A 17,705-nucleotide genomic window follows, 5' to 3' on the forward strand; every position below is an offset into this window, starting at 1 on the left:
TACATTAAATTCCATTGCCATGGTCATTCAAGAGGGTGAAAATTATTTCACTATAATGTGATGATATCACAAACAAATGTGTTGATTTGAAATAGTTAACATACAATCACCATGGAAGTAAAACTGAATGGACGTCATCACAATACAATTACATTTGAATCTGACCACATCGAAAGTAAATGTATAGCAGATTCAGTAGAATGTTTGAGTTTAGAATGTTTGGTTGATAGGCGACAACTCAGTTTTGGTGACAACAATCAACAAGACAACTACAATCTGCTATCAAAGAGTGATTGAGTTCTCAAGAACGAGCTTCTGGCACCAAATCAAATCAAATGTATTTATAAAGCCCTTTTTACATCAGCAGATGTCACAAAGTGCTATACAGAAAACCAGCCTAAAACTTTAAACAGCAAGCAATGCAGATGTAGAAGCATGGTGGCTAGGAAAAACTCCCTAGAAAGGAAGAAACCTAAAGAGGAACCAGGCTCTGAGGGGTGGCCAGTCCTCTTTTGGCTGTGCCAGGTAGAGATTATAACAGTACATGGCCATTAAGGCCAGATTGTTCTTCAAGATGTTCAAAAGTTCAAAGATGACCAGCAGGGTCAAATAATAATCACAGTGGTTTTAGAGGGTGCAACAGGTCAGTACCTCAGGAGTAAATGTCAATTGGCTTTTCTTAGCCGAGCATTCAGAGGTCAAGACAGCAGGTGCGGTAGAGAGAGAGAGAGAGAGAGAGAGAGAGAGAGAGAGAGAGAGAGAGAGAGAGAGAGAGAGAGAGAGAGTCAAAAACAGCAGGTCCTAGGACAAGTTAGCAAGTCTGGTGAACAGGTCAGGTTTCCATAGCCGCAGGCAGAACAGTTGAAACTGGAGCAGCAGCACGACCAGGTGGACTGGGGACAGCCAGGAGTCATCAGGCCAGGTAGTCCTGAGACATGGTTCTAGGGCTCAGGTCCTCCGGGAGGGGAGGCTGAAAGGGAGAGAAAGAGAATTAGAGGGAGCATACATAAATTCACACAGGACACCAGATAAGACTGGAGAATTACACCAGATATAACAGATTGACCCTAGCCCCCTGGGACATAGACTATTGCAGCATAGATACAGTCAGCTGAGAGGGGGGGGACACACGACACTGTGGCCCCGTCCGACAATACACCCCGGACAGGGCCAACCAGGCAGGATATAACCCCACCAATTTGCCAAAGCACAGCCCCCGCCCCTCACACCACTAGAGGGGTATCAACAGACCACCAACTTACTACCCTGAGACAAGGCTGAGTATAGCCCACGAAGATCTCCTCCACCGCACGAGACCGAGGGGGAGAAAAAACTGACAGGAAGATCACGTAAGAGACTCAACCCACTTAAGACGCACGCCTCCTAAGGACGGCATGGAAGAGCACTAGTAAGCCAGTGACTCAGCCCCCGTAATAGGGTCAGAGGCGAGGAATCCCAGTGGAGAGAGGGAAGCCAGCCAGGCAAGGACAGGAAGAGCGGATCGTCGCTCCAGTGCCTTGCCGTTCACCTTCGCACCCCTGGGCCAGACTACACTCAATCATAGGACCCACTGGTTGAGTCTTGAGTTAAGACTTAAAGGTCGAGACCGAGTCTGCGTCTCTCACATGGATAGGTAGACCATTCCATAAAAATGTAGCTCTATAGAAGAAAGCCCTGCCTCCAGCTGTTCGCTTAGAAATGCTAAGGACAATAAGGAGGCCTGCGTCTTGTGATCATAGCGTACATGTAGGTATGTACAGCAGGACCAAATCGGAGAGATAGGTAGGAGCAAGCCCATGTAATGCTTTGTAGGTTAGCAGTAAAAAAAAAAGAAAATTGGCCCTAGCCTTAACATGATGCCAGTGTAGAGAGGCTAGCACTGGAGTAATATAATCACATATTTTGGTTCTAGTCAAGATTCTAGCAGCCATGTTTAGCACTAACTGAAGTTTATTTAATGCTTTATCCGGGTAGCCGGAGAGTAGAGCATTGCAGTAGTCTAATTTAGACGTGACAACAGCATGGATTAGCTTTTCTGCATACTTTTTGGACAAAAAGTGTCTGTTTTCTGCGATGTTACAAAGATCGAATAAAGCTGTCCTTGAAATATTCTTTGTGTTCATCAAAAGAGAGATCAGTGGGCCTCCCGAGTGGCGCAGCGGTCTAAGGCACTGTGTCCGATCTCAGGCTGTGTCACAGCCGACCGGGAGACCCATAAGGCGGCGCACAATTGGCCCAGCATCATCTGGGTTAGGGGAGGGTTTGGCCGGCCAGGATGTCCTTGTCCCATCGTGCTCTTGTGACTCCTTGTGGCGGACCGGGCGCATGCACTTTGACTTCGGTCACCAGCTGTACGGTGTTTCCTCTGACACATGCGGCTGGCTTCCATGTTAAGCGAGCAGTGTGTCAAGAAGCAGTGCAGCTTGGCAGGGTCGTGTTTTCGGAGGACGCATGGCTCTTGACCTTCACCTCTCCTGAGTCCGTACGGCAGTTGCAGCGATGGTACAAGACTGTAACTACCAATTGGATATCATAAAAAAGAGATCAGGGTCCAGAGTAATGCCAAGGCCCTTCACAGTTTTATGTGAGACCACTGTACAACCATCAGATTAATTGTCAGATCCAACAGCAGATCTCTTTGTTTCTTGGGACCTAGAACTAGCATCTTTGTTTTGTCCGAGTTTAAAAGTAAAATAATTGCTGCCATCCACTTTCTTATGTCTAAAACCAGGCTTCCAGGCTAGGCAATTTTGGGGCGTCAACATGTTTCATTGAGATGTACAGCTGTGTGTCATCCGCATCCTAGCAGTGAAAGTTGACATTGTGTTTCCGAATGACATCACTAAGCGGTAGAATATATAGTGAAAACAATAGTGGTCCTAAAGCAGAACCTTGAGGAATACAGAAACTTACAATTGATTTGTCAGAGGACAAACCATCCACAGACACGAATTGATATCTATCCGACAGATCAGATCTAAACCAGGCAAGAACTTGTCTGTTTAGACCAATTAAGGTTTCCAATCTCTCCAAAAGAATGTGGTGATCGATGGTGTCAAAAGTAGCAATAAGGTCTAAGAGCACGAGGAAAGATGCAGAGCATTGGTCTGATGCCATTAAAAGGCCATTTACCACCTTCACGGGTGCAGTCTCAGTGCTATGATGGGGTCTAAAACCAGACTGAAGTGTTTCGTATACATTATTTGTCATTACTGTTAATTACTGCCACTTTTAGTGAGTTTAGTACACATCAAGAGGATAGGGAGTCATTTATTATGTTCAACATAGGAGGGCCAAGCACAGGAAGTAGCTCTTTCAGTAGTTTCGTTAGAATAGGGTCCAGTATGCAGCTAGAAGGTTTAGAGGCCATTACTATTTTCATGAATAATTCATACAGGATTAAAAAAACTTGAGTGTTTCCATTGATCCTAGGTCCTGGAGGTTCTGTGCAGACTCAGGACAACTGAGCTTAGGAGAAATATGCAGATTCAAAGAAGAGTCTGTAATTTGCTTTCTAATGATCATGATCTTTTCGTCGAAGAAGTTCATGAATTCATCACTGCTGAAGTGAAAGCCATCCTCTCTTGGGGAATGCTGCTTTTAAGTTAGCTTTGCGACAGTATAATTTTATTTGGAATGTTCTTATTTTCCTATATTAGGTTGGAAAAATAGGATGATCGAGCAGCAGTGAGGGCTCTTCGATATTGCACTGTACTGTCTTTCCAAGCTAGTTGGACGACTTCCAGTTTGGAAGCTTGTTTCAGCGCTCTGGTATTTTCTGTATACCAGAGAGCTCATTCCTTGTGACAAATGTTTTTTGTTTTTAGGGGCGCGACTGTATCTAGGGTACTACGCAAGGTTAAACTTAGATCCTCAGCTAGGTGGTTAAATTATTTTTGTAATTCGACATCCTTGGTTTGGTAAAGGGAGTCTGGAAAGGAATCTTTGGGTTGTCCAAGAATTTATAGCACGGATTTTGATGATCCTTGGTTGGGATCTGAGCAGATTATTTGTTGCGATTGCAAACATAATAACATGGTGGTCTGATAGTCCAGGATTATGAGGAAAAACATTTAGATCCACAATATTTATTCCACGGGACAAAACTAGATTAGGGGTATGACTGTGGCAATGAGTAGGTCCGGAGACATGTTGGACAAAACCCACTGAGTCGATGATGGCTCCGAAAGCCTTTTGGAGTGGGTCTGTGTGTAACTGACAGTTAGACTTACAGGTTATGTCGTTGTTTTGTGTTTGAATTGTGTAACTGACAGTTAGACTTACAGGTTATGTCGTTGTTTTGTGTTTGAATTGTTTACGTGTCCGCTGTGCGGGGAAATGATAAGACAAGCGGAACTACGTAGCTAATAACTGTTGTAACGGGGATTCTTATTGTAGCAACACACTTTTGGAGGGAAGGCAATCCCGCGCTGTGTTAGCTAAGTTTTCATGTCATCGGGTGTAGTTCATAAAGTTTGAAGCGTATATGTTAGGATGGTAACGTTATAATAATTAAGGATGAAGCGTGAATTCATGCCAGGAATAATAAGTGTGAAGTTTGATTTCCTCCCTTCTGTAATAAGCAGCCAATGAGGTATTTTTCCTTTATTAATGTGTTTAATCTAATACTGTTATAGCGCCGGCTAAACTGTTTATGTATGTAAGCACTTCAGAGTTATACCAAGCTAATAAGTCACTCGTAAGATAAGGTTGTAAGAGTGTGCTTAACTGTATTTTTCATTTACTTTATAGTTCTCACGGAAGGTGATAATTCTGACTAAATCTACAGAATAAAGCCGCCAGTTAAAATCAAGGAACGGTTGTGCACTTTTCCATGCGAAAATTGAAGTCACCAAAATGTTGAATATTACCTGCTATGACTACAAGGTCCAATAGGAATACAGGGAACTCAGTGAGGAACGCTGTTTACGGCCTAGGAGGCCTGTAAACAGTAGCTATAAAAAGTGATGGGGGGGGGGGGGGGGGGGTAAATGAACCAGTCTGTACCATGGATGACAGAGGAACATCAGTATCTTCCTGGGTACACTCCTCACACAGTAAGTACCTCTACCCACCATACTATCTACACTGGCTTTCTTTTTAAATGAATACATTTTATTTCAAATGTACTCATCATTCCTTTATTTACAGTTTACTCCACCCCAGCCTGTGCAGCCAGACAGCCCGAGTTTCTGGGAGCGCAAGAAGTACTGAAGGTATGAGCTCAGAAACAAAGCCATGAGCCATGATCCTCTGCCACAGCCAGCACCTGCCTGAGCTGGAGCAACTCTGCCTGACCGACTGGCACATGGAGGTGGAGCGCAGGGTTCACTTTTACGCTGTGGGAGTGAGAGAGACCCTGGGCAGACTGATCAGAGACATCAGAAAGTGAGCAGGAGCAGAGGAGAAAGGCTTGGGCGTGGGAGGACTGAATGGACTGTACCTGATGAGTTGAAAATATTGAAATGTTTTATTTTGTTGTAGTAGTATAAGTATGATAAGATAATGTAAGGTAAGATAGGCATAAGATAAGATATTTTTGTTATTGATAAATAAATAATAATTTAACCCTAACAATTGTGTATTTTTTTGTTGTAATATTACTCCATGGGAAATGGATGAAATAGATGAAAATGGAAAAGAGCCAGAGGGATGGCTGCCGTTTTATGGGCTCCTAACCAATCGTGCTATTTTGTGTGTTTTTTTACACTTCAGTTTACTTAGTAAATATTTTCGGAACTCTTATTTTCTTAAAACTGCATTGTTGGTTAAGGGCTTGTAAGTAAGCATTTCACGGCCTGTTGTATTCGGCGCATGTGACAAATAAAATTTGATTTGATATTAATCAAACAAACTTGATTAAAGGTTGAAAGGACCGTTATGTTTGTGTTTGTGTGTGCGTGTGTGTACGTGTGTGTGTGGCAATGGTTTATGTGACTATATTTGTTTTCTTCTGTTTAATCCTTTAATCAGTACAGGTCACTCTAATTTGTCATTGAAGTCTATATAACGTGAAAGCTACATTACCAAAACTATTATACAAATTACGAGAGACAAATTCAACCAAAACTGGAATTGACAAAACTGCAAATGGAACTAAAATAGTCAACACATTGAGCTTTATGACAAAACTATGAGTGGTTTGCCTGTGTGTTTGTGGCTCCATAGAGGGGTGAAATTAAAATGACTTGGTTGGTCTGCCATCAAATTTACCAACAGTGGCTTGAAGTCATCAATGACACATGTTCTCTTGTGACCAGGAGGAGTCTGAACAGTTGGTCTGAACCACTGGCTGTAAATGAACTTTGAATGGATGGTAAGAGATGAACAGATATAAGACAATGCATGTACACAGAATGTGAATGTGAACAGGTAATTGGGAATGCATGGTTTATACTGTGATAAAACCGTGTTTGATGTCATTTTATATCCCTTGTAAATGTATTTTGACAATTAAAAGACACTGACCACAATATGACAAAGACTGACAGCAATATAGTGTTACCAAATGCTCTTTGGTACCTCCTGACAAGTAGCCATTGCGACCGTGTGTATCAATGCCTGTATTTACTGCCCTCTGCCAAGCCTATTGATAAGTGGAAAGTAATCATGACGATGACAACGATGATAATGAAACTGTCAAAGCTAGGCTTCTTATTGAATACATACATCAGATGTATTTGTGTTTCAATAAAACAAGAACTATTCAAAACATTTTTCAGAATGTATTATCTTCACAGAATATTTTTGACAGTGTATTAGGCAGGGCTTGTCGATTCTACTGCGAATTCCTATCACCAACGACAGCAGGAACCGGATGCGTGTTTCCATGGGTACATTCATTTGTTTAGCTATATCGCTGATCTGTTATGAAACTGCTGGAAAGGAGCTGGGGTAAAGCTATTTGCTTTTCACTGTCATTGCAGCCGTTTTACACCATCTAGAAAACTGCGAACGGACGATATATACCAGGTGAGAATCAGAAGCTAACGTGACAGTTTACTATGTCACTCAGTCTGCAGTCAGGCTTGGGAATTATAGCATGTACAGTAACTAGCTACTGGCACTAGCCTACTGGTCTGTTTTACAGCTAGTTGTAATGCTGAGTGATTGCTTTTGAGGGAGGCTTGCAAGAAAGGTTAATTGCCTTATTTATCTTGCTAGTTAGTTAGCAGTCAAGAGACCGGTGTAGGGCGTGACATACACCTGGTGGGTATAATGTGTGGAACGTTCCAACAGGAATACGATCCAAAAACTTCGTAAATGACAAGGTTGCCAACAAACAACGCATATAAAGTTGTATAGCGGCCGAATAAGAAACCGAGTAGGCTATTTCATTAAGTTTTCACTCACCACGTTTATTCTGAATATTGGCTCTGGTAGCCTATGGACAAACATTAAGAATAAGCTACGTGGTGAGTTGATGCCTATTCGGCAGCTAGTTAGCTAGGTGACTTGGTCATGCTACTTTGTATGCGTTGTTTGTTGGCAACATTGTACTTTACGAAGTTTTTAGAATGTTGGAACGTTCCACAAATTATACCCACCCCACACACCTGTGTAACAATAAAAAAAAAATGCTGTATCATGCAGCTTTTGTGTAAAACAGCGATCAAACCATTAGGTCTCTCAGTGGTGAAGCATTGTCTTGTTTTGTCCTTCAGGATGGCACACGACCTGAAAACACTGGCAGAGGACTTCAGACAGAAGAATAAAAGTTGTTTTATCCTTGGTGTCTCTGGAGAGACAGGCAAAGAGTTACTCAAAGAGATTGTGGAGATGAAGCTCTTCTCGAAGATCACTGTCATCGGAAGGCGGCAGCTCACATTTGAAGACGAAGCGTATGAGAACCTGGTAGGTGTGCGACTTATTTTATTGTCAATGTGTTGTTTTTTTCAAGCAGGGCCTGTATGGTTCTAAGATGAATTTAGCCTTGAAATGCTTTTGTGACAAAGGGCCCTGCTCTATTTGGCAAAGTAACACGCATCCATGAGTAAGGTGTTAGGGGATAAAAAAAAAAAAAAAAAAACTTTGGTTCTGGCGTTATACTTTGTGTTCTGTCATAGAGAAGCTTGTCAGGAACACAACGGTTTATTTCACGAGGACAGGATTTACCGTTGCTGAGAGATCTTCCTTTCAAGTTATCGGAAAAGATCAATGTTCATCCCTAGTCTATAATGGCACCAAATCACCTGTATTATATTTAACACGTTTTGTCCAGTATCTTAAGATAGGGTGGTCATATTGTTATGACATTTTCAAGCAGAGCCGGTCCTGACCTCCCTGGGGCCCTAAGCAAAATTATGCTAACGGCCCTCCTACCTGACCCGTGAGCCATGTAAACCATTTGCCATTGCCACAGTCACACCTGACACCACAGTGCTCCCACTACACTCCTCCTTTAAAACAGTTTGCTCCATCTGTCGGTCTAAGAATAAGTAGACCTCTACAGAACAGAATGAGGTATAAACAAACAATATTTATTGAATATAATATTTTATATAGAATCTTAAGATAAGTGAATATTAAACATGAATAAGAAATTGTAGAAAATAATATAAAATGTAGAAAATAATCAAATATAACAATGAGCTTTGGCTCTGCTGCCTGGTAATTAGTCCAGTCCTCACAATATTATACAATTTAGCTTTGCCTATACAATGTAAACATAAGCCTATAGGCTATGGCTCCAGGTATATGTCTCAAAGTCAAATGAAACCTATACAGCTGTGTGATTTAACTTTGGTTCCCTCTACAGCCTGGGTATTTTCAGCATCAGCATGGCCACCGGTCTATCTGGACTGTCTGGAAGAAATTGAGAAAGTATGTCACATAGTTAGTTAAGCAGTCATTTACACAAATGCACTTCTGCCTTACAATCTTAAATGTTACTAAGTGTGTAAACGTTTGAATGAAAATCTTACCATCAAAAATCATCATAGGACATGTGTTTCCCCACGTCATGATTTATGCTCATGATGGCCAGACCACTCAATCGTTCCTGTGACATGGAAGACCTCAGGTAGCTTTTGATGAGCGTTCATTTTGAAAAGCTCCTCTCTGCCGATGTTACTGGTAGGGTGACTGCAATTCTTAGGGCTATCCAAAGGTTAGGATAGAGTTCCTCCAGGTTTTTCTCACAGAGAAAGGGAAGCAGCTCAAAGGCAGTCATCTTATCTGATGGCAGATCAGGTAAATTCTGAATCTCGTGTGCCAGATGCATTCCACTGATGTCACAGTCATCTCTGAACGTTTTCAACTTCCATCCAGTGAGCCTTTAAAGATTCACTGGACATCTGAGAGGCAGTGCTGAAGTTCAGCAGCACTCCATATTTGGTTTTCACCTGGTTGAGTGTTTCAAATCTCTCATCCATGGATGTCACAGCAGAGTCGACCACAATGTTGAAGTACTTGACTTAAAGGTTTTTCAGTGCATCAGTCACTGGTTCATCAGGAGCCTCATAGCTGAAATGCCTCTTGCTGTTTCTCAGTCTCTTCTCTTTCAGAACAGCCTCCACATTCATTTCTTCACAAATGCTTTTGGCTGTTGTCTGAACCTCAGAGAATCCAGTTTCCCGGTATGTAGTGAGGGAGGCCTTTGCATTTGAGATAAAATTTGCTGCGATATCCAACTGCATTGAGGCGGATTGAAGGAGCTTGTTCACCTTGTTTGTCATTGTCAATATCTCACCATGCGACACAGCAAATCAAGAAGTGGTAGGACGCAAAGTCCTTTGGAAGTGCTTGTGCCTCCACTTTGGCCACAGGATTGTTGATTGTCTGTCTGACTTCCAGTAATGCCTCCTGAACCTCAGAAGCCTGTTACCTGTTGCATGAACACTTTGGAGCCTACTCTCCCATCTTGTCACTCCATGACTTTACGGTTATGTTCACGTGTTTCTTAAAAACACTCCCATCTTTGTGTGCCAGCTGAAAAGAAGGCGTAGAGCTTTTGCACATGCCCAAAAAACCCAACTGCATCTTTTTGAAGATTTGGCAGCATCTGCAATGACAAGGTTTAGAGTATGTGCTCCACATGGGACGAACACAGCTCTAGGATTTTTCTTTTTTTTTTGCATTCTGGCTTGTACTCCTTAATGCTTGCCCTTCATGTTGGCCCCATTATCATAAGCTTGCCCTCTGCAATCTTCAAATGGAAGCTTCAGCTCGTTCAGCTTATCTAAGATGACAGTGGACAGATTCAAGCCTGCTGTAACCTCAACATTCACAAAGCCAAGGAAGTGCTCCTTGATCTCTGGCTTTCCCTTTAAAGCCACGCGTCTCAGAATAATGGACATTTGCTCCTGGTGACTGTCAGCTGTACAGTCCAAGATAATGGAGAAGTACTTTGAGTCTCTTACTTGAGTCACTATTGCTTCCAGAATCTTGTCACTCACAATCTGTATCAGCTCATTCTGTGGCGCTTCCCAATGTAATGAGCATGTCTCTCCATCTTTAATTTTGCTGAGATTTTCCATAACAGGGTAAAATTTTGCCAGTAATACAACCTCTTTTAGGAAGTTTCCATTATCTGGTTGGAAGAGTTTGTCTGATGAACCCTGAATGCTAGGTTTATTTCAGTCAGAGACTGGGTGATACTTATTAAACGTGTAAGGACATCCTGCCATCTCTTTCTTTCAGCCTCCAAAATTGTCATTTGTATCTGGTCAAGAGTCGGACTTAGGAGCAGATCAAGTTCTCTCCACTTAATCATATTGTTTGTGTGTTCAGGACTACCCTCATGGTGTTTCAGAACGGTGTTGATATTTGACCAGTCATTCACACCTTCCTTTATTATTTTGTAGTCCTTTTTTGTAGAAAAGAGCTTACAGCAGAAACAATACACAGCGTTGTTTTTGATTGAGTATGAAAGCCAGCTCCTGGTAATCTTTTCCCCATTTGTCAGCTGTCTCTGTAATAAGCCTGAATGGAAACCTCTTCTAGACTTGTCTTTAGGGTAAGATAAATCCAGTCCTGGTTTGAATGGACCTCTGCGCACTAACTCAGTCCTCATAAAGTCTGTTAAGACTGGGGGCCAATCTGCTGGGTCATTTGGTAGAGCAGCAACTGTTCTATTAGTGTCTGAGCTGCTTGTATCTGATGCTGGCTGTACACCTCTGGTTGTGCTAGTACTGGCTGAGGCTGCCTGTACTTCACTTGGGTCTGTGTTAGTACTTGCTGAAGATGGCTGTACTTGGTCTGTGTTAGTACTTGCTGAAGCCGGCTGTACTTGGTCTGTGTTAGTACTTGCTGAAGCCGGCTGTACTTGGTCTGTGTTAGTACTTGCTGAAGCCGGCTGTACTGGGTCTGTGTTAGTACTTGCTGAAGCCGGCTGTACTGGGTCTGTGTTAGTACTGGCTGAGGATGGATGTGGATCAACTGAGTCTGTGCTTGTACTGGCTGATGATCCAGCATCTCCTCTACTGACAAACTTAAGCATAGCACCTGTAAATTATAGGTAACAATACTATTATTCATTTATCAGCTGCATCAGGCCCATTCAAACTGGCTCCCCCATATTTCCTTTTATACATTTTCAAATATAAAATACTATTTATACTATGGCTTGGCTGAATACTTAATGGTTATTATTTACTGAGATGTGTATCCATATTGTCCAGTACGCCCAGCTATTTTAAATTCAATATATAAATCAATAGTCAATGTCAATCCATTGCTTTCCATCTTGCATTAGTCCAGAGCTGTAACTAAACCTTGACTGAGAGACTAGATAATCATTGTCTTGTTTTAAAATTGTGTGTGCCTATGAGGAGTGCCATCACGCCCATATATTGTCTGGACTTGTGTCCAGAGGTTGCTGCTGGAAAGCGCGAGTTCCATTTCGTGCGCGCGCATATGAACGCATGTTCACGCGCAACACGGTTATCTTTTCCGAGTTGCAGTTTATAAACACCAGTTTATATATAACACTTGCCAGTTGGCGTTTATCAAACGTAATAAATAGTTGTATTTCACTCTCACGTTTGTCAGGCACAAAGTCACAGAACACAGCCCTGGAAGTGGCTGGCTAGCAAGCAAGACAGACCAAGAGATGCACTGCCCAGCTAGGTTAGCAAGACAGACAGACTAGAGAAAGATGCACTGCGAGCTACAGCACATCAACTTAACGTTACTGTTATTTACTGACATCAAACTTGGAGAGGAGACAACACAAGTTTACCTGATTTCTGTTCCCGCAATTCACTCTCATGGTGTTTTTTTTCCTCATTTTGTGACCAGAAGGATAGTTCCGCTTCATCCTCTCATCGAAGTTGTAAACTTTGACACGAGGGGGAGGCGGAGCCCTTGCGTAATTTGCGGGGCCCTACGCAACTTGCGTAGTGCGCATATAGGGCCGCCCGGCTCTGTTTTCAAGGCTGATGTAGCCCAATATTGGACTAAAAGAGTCTAACGTTACTCCTTAGTCCAAGGACCTTACATGTTCTGTTTTAAGTGTGAATTGGCTCTGGAAGCCAACACAACCCAATCTAAATGTGAATCGATTCTCAATTGCGGTACAGTTCTAGAAATATAAATCCCTCTACTTTCATATCACATCAAAATAATTTCGCAAAATACACACTTACTCTACACGGTTTTAACTGTTTCAGCCACAGTATTCGTCAGTGACAACACGTTTGTGTCGTTTGTCTTCCGTTTACACACGGGTTCAGAGACGCAGATAGCTAATTAGCACTGTTTTCCATAAACAAGCTCTGTAACGTGGAAATACGACCATGTGGGAACCCTAACCCTATAAAGGTGTGTATCAACTTCACCTTTTTTAAATTTATTTTTGTATAATTTCTCACCGATATGACATATAAGGTCCTTGTGCTTCCAAAACTGTACCACAAGCGATGTGTGTTAATGTTACCCTAAAGGAGATGCCTTCATCCAATGACTCATATCTAATGTAATGGTACTGAGTCATGGTCAAGGGCTAAGGCTGATGTACAACAGAGATTATTCAAATAAATGTAAATATTCTTCAATTAAAATGCTATACATAATTACAGTAATTTAAGCCCAATAATTTAAGTTATCATGAACAAATATTCATGCTTTACGCAAAAGTAAGAGTAACAAGTTATGAAATTAGAATACTACTTTATGCAAATTAAATACTTGAGACACACACACAGCCTAACGCAGGCACACACTTCTCAGCATCCTCGTACACTCACAGCACCCCCAACAACACACACACACACACACACAGCCTAACATAGATGCACACTTCTCACTAAGTCTGAACTGTAACACAGAAGGCTACTAGTCTAATAAGATAGCTTACTTCTAAGGTAGGCCTGAACCTGAGTTGGGTTACATTGTAATGTTATGAGTTACTCTGGTGATGGGAGGATAAACTGCAGTAAATAATTAGCCTAGGCACAGAAGAGACCGTGTGAGCTGCCTGCTAGCCAGCTGCTAGGACCAAACCCTGACAACCCATACATCAAAACGTAGCTACGAAGCTCTACTTTGTGACCTGCAGCCTGCAATATTTTTTTTTGTGTTTCTGAAAACATCTGACGAAAGAAGCAAAGGAAACTTTTTACCTTTTATTTCAGTCAAGATGTCGGATGACCATGACACACCCTCAGGACTTACCCATACTTCTAGGCAATACAGTGTCACATCGATCTTACTCTGGTAGGTTGAGGAATACCCATCGCAAAGAGCAAATAAGAACACACCGATTTCGCAGGTTTGACAAAATGGGCTGTGCAACAGATTTGAACATTCTTTGCACGGCACTTGCTTTTCAGATTTTTAGACATGGGTAACAACTGCCACATTTATGTTTTCAAATGATTCATTATTTTTGTCGAATTCTCATAGCGTCCATTTGTCGCGTCACCTAACACCCTACCACGAGCTTTGAATAAAGTTAAACTTTCAATACCATTTAATGTGTGTGCAGACTACAACAAAGCCTACAAGAAGCCTACATCCATTATAAAGATTGGCCTGTTCTCTGTCCTCTTTCAGGTGCAGGAGGTGGTGGACTTTGAGAAACTGAGTGACTATGCTGCAGCATTCCAAGGGCATGATGTTGGCTACTGCTGCCTGGGAACGACCAAAGCCAAAGCCGGGGCTGTGAGTTCATGGTCACTGATATAGAGACCCCTGTGAACATGTACCACCAGGGTCATAAGAAAAGAAAGAGGATTTCGACACCCACCATCTCAGATTTTTCTGAAATAATTGTTTTTTGAAACAGATAAGATTAGCATTTGTGCAACATTTATTTTATTTCAATATAATTTGTGATCTCAGCTAATTGATTGCATCCAAATTGGCAATTTTTTATTTCTAGGATTTATATAATATTCATAACTTTTTTCTAACAATGATTTATCCAATGGTCAAAAGCCTCCTACAGACACCCCATGCCAAGTATGTAGTATGTTTGTTTATTCATACTATGTAATGTATTCCTAGTGAATTTGGTGATATTTTCCCCCCCTGTTCAGATAAATTATTAATTAAAGTTATGTTATGTTTAGTCCCATCCTACATCCTGATATTATCAGGTTCTGACCACGAGATGGTGCTGTTCCTGCTATTAGGTGAAAAAAAGTTAAGTAATTTGGGGAAAACTATTCCTTTAACATTGAGGGGTTGTATTATTATTTTTATTTTTTATTATTATCCCCTAATAGCAGAAACGGTACCATCCAGTGGTCAGAACCTGGTAATATTAGGATGTAGGATGGGACATAAACCTAACAATTTCAATGACTAATTTCTCTGAACGGAGAAAAAAAATCACCACCAAATTCCAAGAATACATTACATAGAATGAAGAAACAGCTCAATACTACTTCTCTGACGTAGAGAACTGATTCTATATAGCAGTTGTTGGGTTGGGATTGGCGTGGGGTGTTAGTGGTCCGTTGATGTCTTTTGACTATTTCTTTAGATTCCTCATGTCTTACTCATTGTTAGAAAAAAGTTTGTTCCAAATCGGATGTTAGATGCTATATTTATTGATTATTATATGAATCCTATAAATTAAAATGGCCAATTTTGTTTGCAGTCAATCATCTTTAATTTCTCAGAGATCAAATTAGATTTCAACAAAATAATGATGCGGAAATTCTTATCTTGTGTTTCTAACGACAGAAACAATTCCAGAACAATCTGAGATGGTGGGTGTCATGGCTTGCTGAAAGGACATTGAACGACCCACCATACACAACCTGCTTGGATCATGTTGTGGTCAAATGCAGATGAATGTACACACATTTTCTCATCTTTCTGTCACTGTAGGATGGATTCATCCGTGTTGACCATGACTATGTCCTGAAGTCAGCGGAGCTCGCCAAGGCAGGAGGCTGCTCACACTTCAACCTCGAGTCTTCTAAAGGGGCTGACAAAACCAGTGGTTTTCTCTATCTCAAAGTGAAGGTAATACACCAAATGTTCACCAGAGTAAAGACGCCTCCTTTTATAGCCTTTCATAATGAAGGCCTCGTTCAGACTCTCTCATAAAGCTATTTGATGAGGTGCTGTATATTGTTTAGTTAATGCAAATGTTTGCCTCTCCAGGGACAAGTGGAGGCAGACATTGAGCCGTTGGGCTTCGAGAGGTACTCCATCTATCGCCCTGCGTAAGTCTCATTTGCATTAGTCATGTGTTAAAACATTCCTTTGCATAAATGACTCACTTGTTCATTACCTTTTCAGTCATGGCAAAACAAATGGTGACCGTAGGTGAATATCTCACACCAATGTCATGATTAGCAATATACACATTTCTCCAGTGATCACATGATGTAAACAGTGTTCAGTTTCATTGCATAAATGCACTCTGAGATATTTTGATACTGTGTTTATTGCTGTAAGTTATTTCACTTGTAACAACTCAACTGAATTCTTCTCTTGTTCTTCCTCCCAGGGTGCTGATGGTCGACAGGCAGGAGAGCCGGCCTGCCGAATGGTTTGCCAGGAAGGTCCTGGGCCCTATTTCCTCCATGTTTCCCACAGCGATGTCCATCCCCATCCAATCGGTGACCAGGGCCATGGTGGCCAACACACTGATCCCTGCAGGGGAGAAAGTGGAGATCCTGGAGAATAAAGCCATCTATGACTTGGGGAAGGCCCCAGAGAAATGAGGGACAGGGAAGAGGGAAGGTGTGTCTCAATAGCTTCATTTCCTCATCCCCTTTCCTCCATAAACCACTGATGTGGTTGTACCGCCACTGTTCTGTCTGGACATGACATGTGAGAGCAATGTCAAGGGAAACTCTATCCAGTCCTTTCACCCATCAGTGATAATGAAGGAAAGGTCTTGAGGAAATTTGAGTATTGGGAACTCCGCCAGAGACTGGCGGTGAAGTGTGTTGTGCTACTGCCATTTCATGTGATGGTGCTTCTTCTTCATGACAATATATTTTCTACTAACGACTTCCTTTGAAAGCATGGAGGAGGGTTGACGACAAGTATAAAGTTGAATTTCTAGAGCAATGCAGATGCTCTCAGAGCACATGGTTAAGCATTAAAAGCTTCGTTGGCTTCAACTTGAGGTTCCTTTCAACCATGATAGTCAACACGGTAGCTAGCTCTCAAGTCCTAAAAAAACATAGACTTTGCCTGCTTGAGCAGGTGTTGTTGAATGTCTCGGTTTCTCTGTGGGAATGAGTCCAAAGGGGAATATTTCCTTATGAAAAGTGCAATTTTTAAAGCTCTTCATGGGTAATGCAAATAAGATATGATTGGGAAATGATGATGTAATTATGAATACGGAAATATGCCTTCTGTTGTCTTTGTATCCCAAGTGCTCTTTCCGAGTGCAGACTATTTTTGTGGTCAACAAGGAGTTGGCTGAAGAGGAAACGGACTGGCACAGAGGCTAGAATCGGTTTAATATATTAGGTGAAGAGGGAAATGTATTGGACTGGTTCTTCTGTGTCCATTAACTCAAAACGGTTTAGTTAGTAGAAGCTCTTTCATCCAGCCTACAACGTTCATGCTGTTTTATGTAAGACCACATCCTTAACCACTTTGAAAAATGATGCACTTACTTGAAGCGAGAGTTTATTTTCCACAAGACTGAACCATTGGAGAGGGATTTTAAAGGCAATATGTCTGACTTGTCTTTGATCACTTTTGTTTTCTGAGCAACGCTAAGCATGTAATTGAATCAGGGGTAATGTTGTGCATACTCACATTGACTTGGATTTTTATACATTTTAATTGTGGCGTTATGTAAATGCTATGTATTTAAGTGGTCTATGCTTCTGTGTTACATTAAACAACGATGTAGTGGGCAGTAATACTTGATGTGTGTATGTTTTATATATATATAGACAATTCCGTTAATGGGCTAATTACATTATCTGACTCCATAAGATAAATGGCAATGTGCAAGAACACTATAGCTGAGTTACAGTAATAGGCAATGAAGAAATGTCTGAGAATGGAATTCTAAATACAAGTGTATTTAATTACTTTGTAAACTGAATGATAACATAAAAGGCATACGCTTAAATTACAAGGCATTATTCTACGCATGGTTGGAGAGAACGAAATGGCCATGGCCCATAGCTCATTGGAGAGAAAGTGTGTAGGTATCTCACCAGTGCAGGTCAGGAACATAAGAGAAAGAGACAATGAATCTAAGACCCTTTTATAAGCATCTGAGTTGTTTGGATTCCAAATCTGAGTTGTTGACCAATGTATTACTGTAATTCAGA

The 17,705-nt window shown here is 41.5% G+C and overlaps 1 protein-coding gene across 2 annotated transcripts; it reads left to right on the top strand.

Annotated features, from left to right (window-relative positions):
- Positions 1-6,857: 6,857 nt before the first annotated feature.
- Positions 6,858-17,281, top strand: LOC120025007 (oxidoreductase HTATIP2-like). Of its 2 annotated transcripts, XM_038969433.1 has the most exons (6): positions 6,858-6,972; positions 7,665-7,854; positions 13,996-14,103; positions 15,280-15,417; positions 15,559-15,620; positions 15,908-17,281. In XM_038969433.1, the coding sequence occupies exons 2-6, from the start codon at positions 7,666-7,668 to the stop codon at positions 16,122-16,124; spliced, it is 714 nt and encodes a 237-aa protein (XP_038825361.1). In that variant the 5' UTR covers positions 6,858-6,972; position 7,665; the 3' UTR covers positions 16,125-17,281. The 2 variants fall into 2 exon arrangements, with proteins under 2 accessions (XP_038825361.1, XP_038825360.1); XM_038969432.1 differs by lacking the exon at positions 6,858-6,972 and having other exon boundaries at positions 7,587-7,854.
- Positions 17,282-17,705: the final 424 nt, after the last annotated feature.

The sequence above is a fragment of the Salvelinus namaycush genome, chromosome 30 (assembly GCF_016432855.1).
Source record: "Salvelinus namaycush isolate Seneca chromosome 30, SaNama_1.0, whole genome shotgun sequence".
NCBI lineage: Eukaryota > Metazoa > Chordata > Actinopteri > Salmoniformes > Salmonidae > Salvelinus > Salvelinus namaycush.